Source organism: Nylanderia fulva, unplaced genomic scaffold, assembly GCF_048542155.1.
Source record: "Nylanderia fulva isolate GAGA-0341 unplaced genomic scaffold, ASM4854215v1 Scaffold14, whole genome shotgun sequence".
Classification (NCBI taxonomy): Eukaryota; Metazoa; Arthropoda; class Insecta; order Hymenoptera; family Formicidae; genus Nylanderia; species Nylanderia fulva.
In genome coordinates, this window is record NW_028189622.1 from 5,657,170 (window position 1) to 5,668,081 (window position 10,912).

General features: G+C 34.7%; 1 protein-coding gene across 5 annotated transcripts; it reads right to left on the minus strand.

Annotated features, from left to right (window-relative positions):
* Positions 1-1,373: 1,373 nt before the first annotated feature.
* Positions 1,374-10,821, minus strand: LOC114929262 (uncharacterized). Of its 5 annotated transcripts, XM_029300740.2 has the most exons (6): positions 10,724-10,821; positions 10,438-10,608; positions 10,072-10,323; positions 8,509-8,692; positions 4,092-5,032; positions 1,374-3,064 (listed from the first exon to the last, which is right to left on the minus strand). In XM_029300740.2, exons 4-6 carry the CDS (start codon positions 8,532-8,534, stop codon positions 2,526-2,528), a joined length of 1,506 nt encoding a protein of 501 aa, XP_029156573.1. In that variant the 5' UTR covers positions 8,535-8,692; positions 10,072-10,323; positions 10,438-10,608; positions 10,724-10,821; the 3' UTR covers positions 1,374-2,525. The 5 variants fall into 5 exon arrangements, with proteins under 5 accessions (XP_029156573.1, XP_029156574.1, XP_029156576.1 ...); XM_029300741.2 differs by lacking the exons at positions 10,072-10,323; positions 10,438-10,608; XM_029300743.2 differs by lacking the exons at positions 8,509-8,692; positions 10,072-10,323; positions 10,438-10,608; positions 10,724-10,821 and adding an exon at positions 8,229-8,450.
* Between the last annotated feature and the right edge of the window lie 91 nt (positions 10,822-10,912).

The following is a 10,912-nucleotide window of genomic DNA, read 5'->3' on the forward strand; positions in this document are numbered from 1 at the left end:
ACGAAACCTGCTTATTAGTTAAGAAATATTATATGAACTATGTTCCTTAATTAATTTTCTAGTTCTTTTTAGAAATTTAGAAAGTTACTAATTAGAATTATCGATTAATAATCTGACTTTCACAATAGCTATTTATAATAGATATTAGATTTCGAAAATACTCAAAAAATATATAATTATACTTCTCAAGATCTTTTTTTAATTTAGAAATTTTGTCGATTCAACTAATTACAAACATATACCGTTGATGTAACCTACATTTTATTAAACGGTTTATACACTCGAACAGGTTTTTTAGTATTCCAAAAATTGGGTCACTGCATCCTGATAATACAGATCTGAAATAACCGGTAAAACCGGCTGGTCCTAATTTATATGCTGATCTAATTAATATTATAATATTTTCTAACCCGTATAAGCGTGACTTCGAATAATATATCTTATAACTTGCCATAATCTTTCTTATAAAACCTTTTCCTTTTCATCATTACATAAAGAAACAATTTTTAATATAAAAATATAATTATTATGTATTATTTATTATTATTTTCATTATATATCTTATAATTTTTATTTTTAAAATTGATTCGATTCTATTTTTAGATATGAATTAATTTGATAGTTACTATTATTATAATTGACAAGAAATTTTTGCCTACAACTCGTAAATCAAGAAAATATATTTTTGCGAATTATTTACGTTCGCCAAAAACTCCTTGAAACTAAAACTGCATTTTTATTCTAAAAATCTCTTACATAATGCACGACGTTATTATTTTTGACGAACTTTTTCTTTTTTAATGCACCGCCACTGCACGCGATGCTTTAACATAATGTAACTTTACGCGTTGTGCATATAATAAGTCTAATAACTACAGCTCGAATGCACGTACGGACAATTCCAGCGAACTATGCCGGATTAACAATTTAACGACAAGGTCAATTACATTAGTCTGAACATATATTAATGAATTGGTAAGTTAGGCGATGGTCTGTAATAGAAGACGTGATGAGTTGCAATATTTGAGATTAGAATTCGAAGCCAGTCTCGCTTTGCATTTAATTGCATATCACTACAAAACGAAGCTAAAATTCCTCTCTAATTCTCCTCTTTCAATATAATATTTTTTACAAAATAAAGGACAAAAAATAATTAATATTATATTAAAGAATATTAATTAATTTTTTCGCCTTCATCTGTATTCATCGTGTGAACTGGGTGACTGTGAGATGAGTGAAAGTTTTCTCACGACGATTTCTCTCGTCTCCAAAATGTAACGAAAACTTCCACGTTTGATTTGTTTTCCGGAATAGATGAAGAATGCATGGGAATATTCATTGTGCTAGGAACAGTAGACACAAAATGCACCGGCTTCAAATGTAAATATATGTATATATATGTGTGTTATGTATTTTTATATTATATATACACGAGATATAGTCGATGCACATCGGCAAGTCTGCGTGACTCGCCTTACGTTATTGTATTCTTCTAAATTTAAACCGAAAAGGGGGATTGAAAAATCGTTTCGGCAGATTTTTCTTTCTTTTTAGTGATGACTTGCAACAGACATGAGAGAGACGCTGGTCTCTTGCGCAATACTAATAATACATTGCAGATCGCGTGCGTATCATTAAAAGTATCGCGAGAGTGTAATTCGTGCGAAAAATAGCAATCTGCTTTTTGCATTAATTGCCGGAAGCGATCGTTCCATTCGAAATTAAATTTGCTTATAATATATGAATCCTTTCTCTTCGGTTATGAAATTATTGATTCATAAATGCATGTTTATATATATTACGTACTTTGTACGGCAATAATTAACTTATCAATCCCTTATCTTGCGAATAAGGCATCTTATGTCATTTATAAATTCATGTCGTTTCAAAATGCCTTTAATACATAAATCAAAGTTTCCTCGCAACTTCTAAAGATTCATGATATTAAAAATTGAACAGCGATCTCTCATGACCTGTTTCTTAAGAAAATATCTAGGTGTGACATATCGAAAAAATGATAGGTCGTAACTATCACACCTGTTAGTCAGCATGGCCGCTTAAAAGCATTTTACACGTTTACTTCTACACAGCGCGCGCAATATTAGTGTTCTTTATCACGATTTAAGCATCAATAAAATCCATACTCTCACCATATATTTATTGTAAAATGTGGCTATTCAATTTTTACTTCATTAAATTAAGAGGCGTAATTTTCATAAATAAATCTCAGAATCAAACAGCCACATTTAAGCCGTCGAATGAAATAGTACTTTAAGTATTACGCGGTAAAATATCCCGGTCCTAGCATCAATGTCGATAATAAATCAATCTTATTCGATAATAAAAGAGTAATCAGAGAATATTACATTCGCTATGACACATTAATTTTTCAGATTTACAATGCGTTTTTATGGCCTGAATAATTAATACCAACATTGGCATTAAGACCGGATTACTTTGCCTCATTTAAGTCGCGCCATCATTCCATTCAACGGCTCGTCCAGCATAAGAATTCACTTTTAATTCTAACATGCGTCTAGTTTCGCGCCTTGAGAGTTCCTATCGGCGTAACACTCCATCGCTCTCTGCAGCCTCTCGAGATACTCTCGTAGAACATCCTGATCCAGCTCTCGTGCCCCGTCCGATCGCGCGATGGATCGTTTTTGCACGAGGGCGGAGAGCATCAGGGTCACCACCGGTAGCGTCATACCTAGCAGAAAAGTCGGCGTCATGATGTTCTTCAGGCCGTGCTTCGTGAAGCCGCGGTACAGCTCCGACCAGATGCCGGTGTCCTTTTCCTCCTCGTTCTTGCCCAGCTTCCCGTAGAGATGCGGCCGTATCTTCCCGGTCGTGGCGATGTAATTGTAATAATGAGGATCGTAGGACTGCGCGTATAGCTGCGAATAATAGACATCCTTCTGAGATGGCGGATGATCGGCTTCCGGGAACCAGGCGCTCGCATCCTCGTAGGGAATCGGCGGATTGCTGATGATGGGCGGTCCTCGATGGAAACCCGGTGGCTTCGTATAAATCACCTCGATCGGAGCCTTGGACTTGAAGGGAACTGAGATATCCGAAAGGTGAAAGATTTAATTTATCATGATGTACTAAGCGTATCTTATATAATTCATATACACTCGCCTGTTTTGCAAATGTGCGTTAATGTTATTCAAATGCTATTCACTGTTGAATACAAAAAAAGTATACGTCTTTGAAAGAAAAGCGTTGTCAATTGGTCATAAAATTAATCATTGTATGAGTCCTCTTATTGTTCCAGAATCTGTTTACTTTTTATAGATGCTGGAATATATGCATGACATGTGCGATAGCTCGTAAATAATTATGCTGGAAGGAATGAGATTCCTATATATTTAGATGCTAGTTATGTAAATATACGATCGATCGAGTGTGATCCATAAATTTGCGCGAACATAGATCGATTAAAAAAAACATTGCTAATGGAAATTATTTATTCTTTTACGTATAAAGTTACGAAAAACATGTCGGAATGATACAAAACATGGCATAATACACATCCGGATAGCATATCGTAGTTAAAGGTCACTTCCATCAAAATATTCACGCCTTTTAGCACATTTTAGTACTGCTTATTAAGATACTATATTATTGATGCAAACCAAAATAACAGTATGAATAATTCTCGAGGAATTTCAAAATTGCTTTTATAAAAGATTTTTTGTAGTTCAATATAAGAAATATTTTATTGTTAAAGTAATTTAAATTTAAATTATTTATATGATAGGTGTAATTTTTTTGTTCTAAAATAATTTCAAGATATCCTTTTATCCCGTAGTTATATTTGAATAATATTGGATCATTTCACAGTTAAATGCTTTTTTATCGTTAATAAAATGTCGATTATTGAAAGAAGTACGTAATTTTAAACATGAGACAGATTTGAATAACGATATTTTTATGCAAGTGAAGAAAATCACAAGCTAAACTTTTTTGTCAAGAACACAAAGTTTTTTTATCTTAAATCAACTCGTAAAAAAAATTATTATTCCGTCTCGCATTCAAGGCTATCTTCTCTTGAAATCGCTATCATATATTTTCTCTTTCAGACTTACCTGCAATCGCTCCTTTGTACACTCCTGGTGTCAACCTAGGTTGCGCAAACGGGAACGGCTGTCCGCGAATTCTTCTCATCCTTTCTCGCCACATCGCTGGCGTTATCATGTCGCTCCTCTGAAAGCCGGACATGAGCGGTACCGGCTGCAACATCCCCTGTCCCAGGATGACTCCCGCAGGTGCCCTGATCACGGGCTGAATCGGAGGTGGTTGCCCCACGTAGTCATAAGCCTGTCCGGTGGGCGGTAACAGCTGGCCCTGGGGCACCAGCTGCGGCACCAGCTGACCCTGATTCACTTGCGATGTCAGCTGCTGATTTACCTGAGGAGCTACTAACTGTTGCTGCTGTTGCTCGACTTGCGAGATTAATGGCCGCTGAACGTCGAGCGTTGGTTCGACAATCGCCTTTTTATCCTGATGGATGAGTACGTTGGAGGATCGGTATTGAGCGTTCGGCGAGTGTTGGTTAGATGTTGGTGAGTTTTGGCTGCGGATATAGTGATCCAGAGATAAGCGGGACTCTTCAGGTGTCTTGGAGTTCAGGAACGTGTTCAGCGCGAACTCCGCCGTGTTCTGGTCCGAAGAGACTTGGAAGTGTCGAGCTGAATGCATATCTGTAACGTTCGGTCGGACGACCTGGATCGAGAACGAAGCTTGTTTTTGCAATTTATCCGTAAAAAGGCCATTCTCGGGTTCCGACACTTGCTGTAGATGTTTGTCGCTTTCGGACTCTATGATCGGATACAGCTTCTGAGAATGCGTTGATCCGGAGTTCGAGAAATTGAAAGGGGCGTCATTCTTCCTGGCAGATTTTTCAGAAAGATTGCTCTCTTGAGCAATGTACTCGGTGTATTCCGTGAACGGGTTTCCCTCGTAGTTAAGCTGGCCACTCGCAAGATTAATCGCAAGGACGAAAATCGCGAATCTGATCATGATGATTCTGAAACGAGAAAAATCATTTTAAGTGGCAAAAATACGTGTAAAATAGATGTACAGATTCGTATAAAATGATAGTTTTATTTACTGCGGAAATAACTATTATTTCTCGAATTGTCCTATTCTACCTCAGCAAAATGATTGTTCTATGATGGATATAATTTCTCGTGACTAATTTTAACGACTATACGGTCTCTCTAAGAGTCAATAGTCGGATTCCCGCTATTCCAGCGTAACGAATGCGTGGGATTTTTAGAGTGTTGTAACGGAGAGAAGAGAAGAAAGATGTTCACAAGGATGCAGGTTTCGCGCACGTAATCACGATTGTCTAAATGCTCGTACTCTCTTACGTGAACTCTTTTTTGTTCTTGTTCGAATGAATTGTAGGACGAATGTAAGCGGAACGATGGCATGAGAAAACCCCTCCGGGATTATTTCGTCGAAGTTATTTTTTTGTAGCATCTTATTCAGCGATTGACAGCTGTGACCTCATAATTGAAGAAATAGGAGCAAAACCTAAATACGGCATAATAATGCTCGTTAAAATTTATTACACGTTCACAATCGCGATAACAGCGTGATACTTTTGTTGATTAATAAATACTGTTATGAATCGCAGAAACGATTTTTATAATTTGCAAATATTTAATTAATCTAATTTATACGCTATTTTATTTTTAGCTAAAAATTTTGCAAGATTCCTCCATATGAAACTTCTACACAGAGAGAATTTTTTCTTAGAATTTACTATAATCTATTACTATAATAGATTTACTAATCTATTACTATAATATTAATAAAAAAAATTAAAATATATGTTATGAAGAATTTATATATATATATTTTAAAATACATTTTATAATATATAAATTCTTCATAACATATCATTTTATAGTTCACATCGAAAGTACTTGTATGTTAAAGCGTGACCCCGAAACGGAAGGGAAAAGCTCCGTTCCGGGAGAGAGTGACGAGCGTGCTAACCACGTGCGTGCTGGCCAACATTGCGATGAGATGAAGAGAAAGAAAAAGAGAGAAAGAGAAAGAGCATTTAAAGTCAAAATTACTCGACAAAATTCCTTGAAGACCGCGTATGATCGCTGCGTCATGTTGGAGAGTATGATGCTGCGCTTATTTGCGCGAAGATTAATAGTTTTTGTTAAATAAAGTAAGTTATAAAAACATCTTTTCTTATTCGACAATTTTCTCTTCGTTCGATTTCTCTAAATCTCACGAACAATTAACGCGCGTAACTAATTTATTCTTCCACACATTTTTCTATTGTTAATAAAGCACGAATTATACGATGCACAATTACATTCTTTTTGTTCCTATTATTCTTCCTATTATTTAGTTTATGGTTATTTAATCATATAATGTTTATATTGACGAGAAAGTTAAAAATACATACGCGATAATTTAAATAAAATAATATAAATGTTATAAATTAATTATATCAAAGTGCTTTTTCGAATAAGAAAATAGCACAATTCGTGACTGCAATCAGTATCTAATAATGTTAAAATAATTAAATTTGAACAATAGAAATTTGATTTATTTATATTCAGCTTTATGAAATACGTATATAGGTGAAGCGTGACAATTAAAAGTTGGCTCGCACAATAAGCCCACAATTATTCGCTAAATGAGCCAAGCAATTATGGTACGTGTATAATTTTCTATCACTCGTTCAGTTCTAATTATTATTTCTATATAGGCTCGTTTGATAATTACTTTGATAACGGAAATATCAAAATAAAAAAAAACCACAATTTTTAACGCAAAGACTGATGTTTCAAATATCGAACGATTTAATTATGTCTCTTTTGATCAGATTGCAATAATTTAAGAGTATATTTATATTTCATTACAAATAATGAGAGAAAAATATTTAAATATTTGCACATATTTATCCGAAAATTTTTGATGCAAATTATTGTTTGATTTTATGATTCCTGTTCTATCAGTAGCCGTTTCACGGCTTTCTAAAACCGTTAAATTTCATTGGAAATTCAGTATTCGACCGATATTCAATAGTGCACCCAGACACTTGAATTATCGCGACTGACCTCAAATTCGGTCGCATCTGTAAAACATATCGCGTTTATATGCCTCTTATTTATCCTACTTTTAAATCTACTCCATTACATTTAAATTTAAATCGTGAGAACTAACAGTTTTGCTTAATAATATTTTTTTTTAATTTTTGTAATATTTTTTTTATTTACGTATATGATATATTAAAAATATCTAAAATATTATCGAATCTTCTAAATTTTAACATCTGTTTAATATCACATACCATTCATTATCTCATTACCTTAATTTTTTCACATCCTTTAAATTCAATAAAAATATTATTAGCATAGAAAAAAGTGAGTTGAAGAAATCTGGAATTATAGTTTAATAATTATAAAATGTAATTTTGCAAAATGATTGAATTATTCCGACTATAAAATATTATTAAAGATATTGTTTGAAGATTGCAAAAAGATCTTAAAAGAATTTTCATGTATAATATATACTCTTAATATATTGTTCAATGTGTGCACAATATAATTAGTTGCAGTAGTGCTGCTGTAAACACATTACACTTTATTGCATTGTTGTTAAATTAGAAACTAATTTTCTCATGTGCTCTTTTTTGTTTAATCTTAGAGAAATTGACAGAATATTTCACAAATTCTATAATCAGATTTAATCCTAAGAAAGATATTTACTCATCGTCACATTTTTATACACTGCATTTAAAATAAGTAAAAATGTCACTGTTACTTTTAATACTATTAATTTTGAAATAATATTGATATAAAATATTCTGAATTAAAAAGTTAATATTATTCGAATATTTTTTAAATTCTATAGTTCACAGATTTTATGAGGAAAAATATACACACACTGCATTTTAATTTTCTTGACTAGCAGGCCTTTTTTAGTTAGAGTAAACAGAGAATGGTATCTCTTATTACACCGAGTATCAAAAGCCAGAACTGCTAATAAATGAGATACACGCGTGTATTTGATTTATTGTGATGTTGCTAAATTAATAATCGACCTTTGCTCGAAGCGATAAATTGCCTGGCGAACATGTTACTCACGCTGGCGATCTTCGCTCGACGATGCGATTTAATCGACCAACGCGATCGATCAACTCGTCGATCGTTGAACTTGATTCCGCCGATCCACCGGTATCTCTCTACCTTTAGTTTTCTTGATCGCGACCGCGCGCGAAGAGACGACAAGTCCCATCGGTCGATGCGGCACCAGGAACACTGAAGTTGCCAGAACGGAGCTGCTGGAAAAGGCATTCACTCCGCTCCGGGAGTGAACTCCCTACCTTGACACCTTCGGCCATCGCCGGTTTATCTCGTCAATTACCTGGCCACATTCGTCCGAACGATCGTTTCGTTACGCGCGGGAGGACCTGTTACACGTTGTACTATGGGATCGAAGAAACCGGTGAAGGAGTCATCGATTTACCTGAAAGCATTCCTGTTCTGATCCATCCAAGGTCGATCGGTCGGCCGGTATTTCCGGAAAAGGAGGCTCGCAAGAGACGAGCAGGAATCCACGCGTGGGAGATGAGTCTTTGAATCCTAGATATGCAAATGATCCACGAAGGCTATCATTCGCTTTTTTGTAGCAAGAATTGCCGTCTCTTTCTCTAGAAGAAAAAAGGAATAGATAAGTATAAGATGAGAAAATAGTAAATATTACTTATAAAAGTGGAATACATGAATATATTTCAATATTAATATCAATTAATCTTTTAAGAATCAATCACATAATGCTGGATTTATTTATTTTTTTTTTTTTTCAAAAAATATCTAAAAAATACTGATCTCTACATTGCATTTTCTCAATCGTAGAATTAATTATATCAAGTATACTATTAATATATCATATCAAGTATATTATTAGTATATCAAGTATACTATTAATTGAATCAGTAGATTTATTGTGTTCTATTTTTTCTAGAAATTTAATATAATTAATATAATTAAAGATTTTCTATAGTATTCAATTTCTACAAGATTAATTATCATTGATGTACTAAATACTTTTTAATTATTACTGCAAATTAGAATAACGCGAGTGCAGCAATAGATGGAATAAAAATAAAGTTCAAGTCTCGATATTCATGAATTGAACTACAGAAACTGTGGAAATTGAGCAACTGCGATTTTCGCAATCACGGTCCTCCGAATCAACAAGAAGTAATCGATATCATCCTCGGATCGACTCGCTTCAACTGGCGCAGCATGGGAAGCTGGATGAGCGCAGTGTGTCGCGAGATCCGGTCAACGGCGTTGTTGCGCGAGGACAAACGACCGCAGACGGATTGTTTGTCGAAGGTCGCGAGCCGGATAACGGTCTTTGAACGGCTAAAGACCTACTTAGGGGCGCGGAGCTCGAACTTGATTCGTCTTTTTGACCCCCCTTGGAGTCGCCGGGCCTAGGTGGATCCGGCAATTTGTTTAGCCTGCATAAACGCTGCACGAATGAGGACAGATGCGAATTATCGTCATCGATGCATAGGTCAAACTAATAGACTTTATAATATAAAAGTGAGATATGGTCCACGTAGATTCCAGCTGTTTTATGTTTTGCATCAAGTCTGAATCCATGATCTATAGAACATTTTTTTACATTAAGATTTTATCTAGATAATATAACTTTGGAAATTTCCATTTCTGACTTTACAAAAAAGTTTAGAACAGAGATCATGTATTATAATCTGACAACATAAGCTAATTTATTATCAACGTTAAAAAATATTTTAAAAAAACGTTTCTTGACATTTATTTAAAAAATACGATTTCGTGAAATATCTGTTTTTTTCTAAAGCTCAATTTGGCAAATGCCTCTTAATTTTTTTAATTTTTCAATAAATTATTTGAAAATTGTATACAAAAATCTGATTAAATTTTTATTAAAACTTTTTGTTAAAACTTTCAAATATGCCATCTTAATTTTATGTTTCAGCGTTAAAATAATATTCTATACAGTTATTTTGCATGCACCGGTAAATAAGATTTTTACCTAAGAATAAAAGCGTCATTTTCTTGCAAAAGAAAGCAGAGCAGGAATGGAAATCTTTTTTTTCCTTGTTGGACATGATAATTTTATTCCGTTTCCTCTCGTTCGTGAAGCGAGTACCATTACGATGCAGCAGATGAGCAATCCACGACTTTTCGCGCGTGGCTTTGTGATAAGAAGTCGTAATTCCATCCTTTCCTCTCGGCCGGAGGCAGCGGCAGCTCTCGTTGCCAATGATACATGAAATTATGTTCCCTGAAAGGGTGCAATTTAATATATAAGATGTATTACGTATTCAGGTCGAGAGACACACAGTTAAAGACCGACTTGCTCGACACAAAGGCAGCACGAAGAAAACGTTGAAATTACCGTTCGCGCGATACTCATCGTCTAGCCTCGATGCGAAGCTCATCGCCGCCAGGTGATCTTCCAAGAAATACGCAGAGATATCTACAAGTTTTTCCCGCGCAAATTTTCGACATACTCGATGACGTACATGACGCGCATTCTGTCACGACGTTGTGCGCATATCGTGATAGCCTCAAAATATGGAAAATTATATATTGAGAATCATGTATGTCGAGTCGCCCTCTTCATTATTTAATCTTACGTTTACTATATTTTATAATGTATACATATATATCTCGATACTTACAGACTGCCGAAATGCCGAACTGAAGCTTTGCAAGTCACACATATCATGATATATATGTACAAGTATCTAGACGCGCATGCGCCAGGTTGTCAAACTTGGTGCAATTTCATTTTGGAACTATAAACAAATAGTAAGCATAGATTACAACCTATACTTTGAATTTTGGTCAAGCGCTGCGCGCGCAATTTA

Bases quoted from the DNA above. Each gene is read 5' to 3' on its own strand.
- LOC114929262 (XM_029300741.2), bottom strand. From the start codon at position 8,534: ATGGATCAGAACAGGAATGCTTTCAG. The intron at 5,033-8,508 runs GTAAATCGATGA...TTCTCGTTTCAG, and splicing joins CAGAACAGGAATGCTTTCAG to AATCATCATGATCAGATTCG. The intron at 3,065-4,091 runs GTAAGTCTGAAA...CGGATATCTCAG, and splicing joins GTACAAAGGAGCGATTGCAG to TTCCCTTCAAGTCCAAGGCT.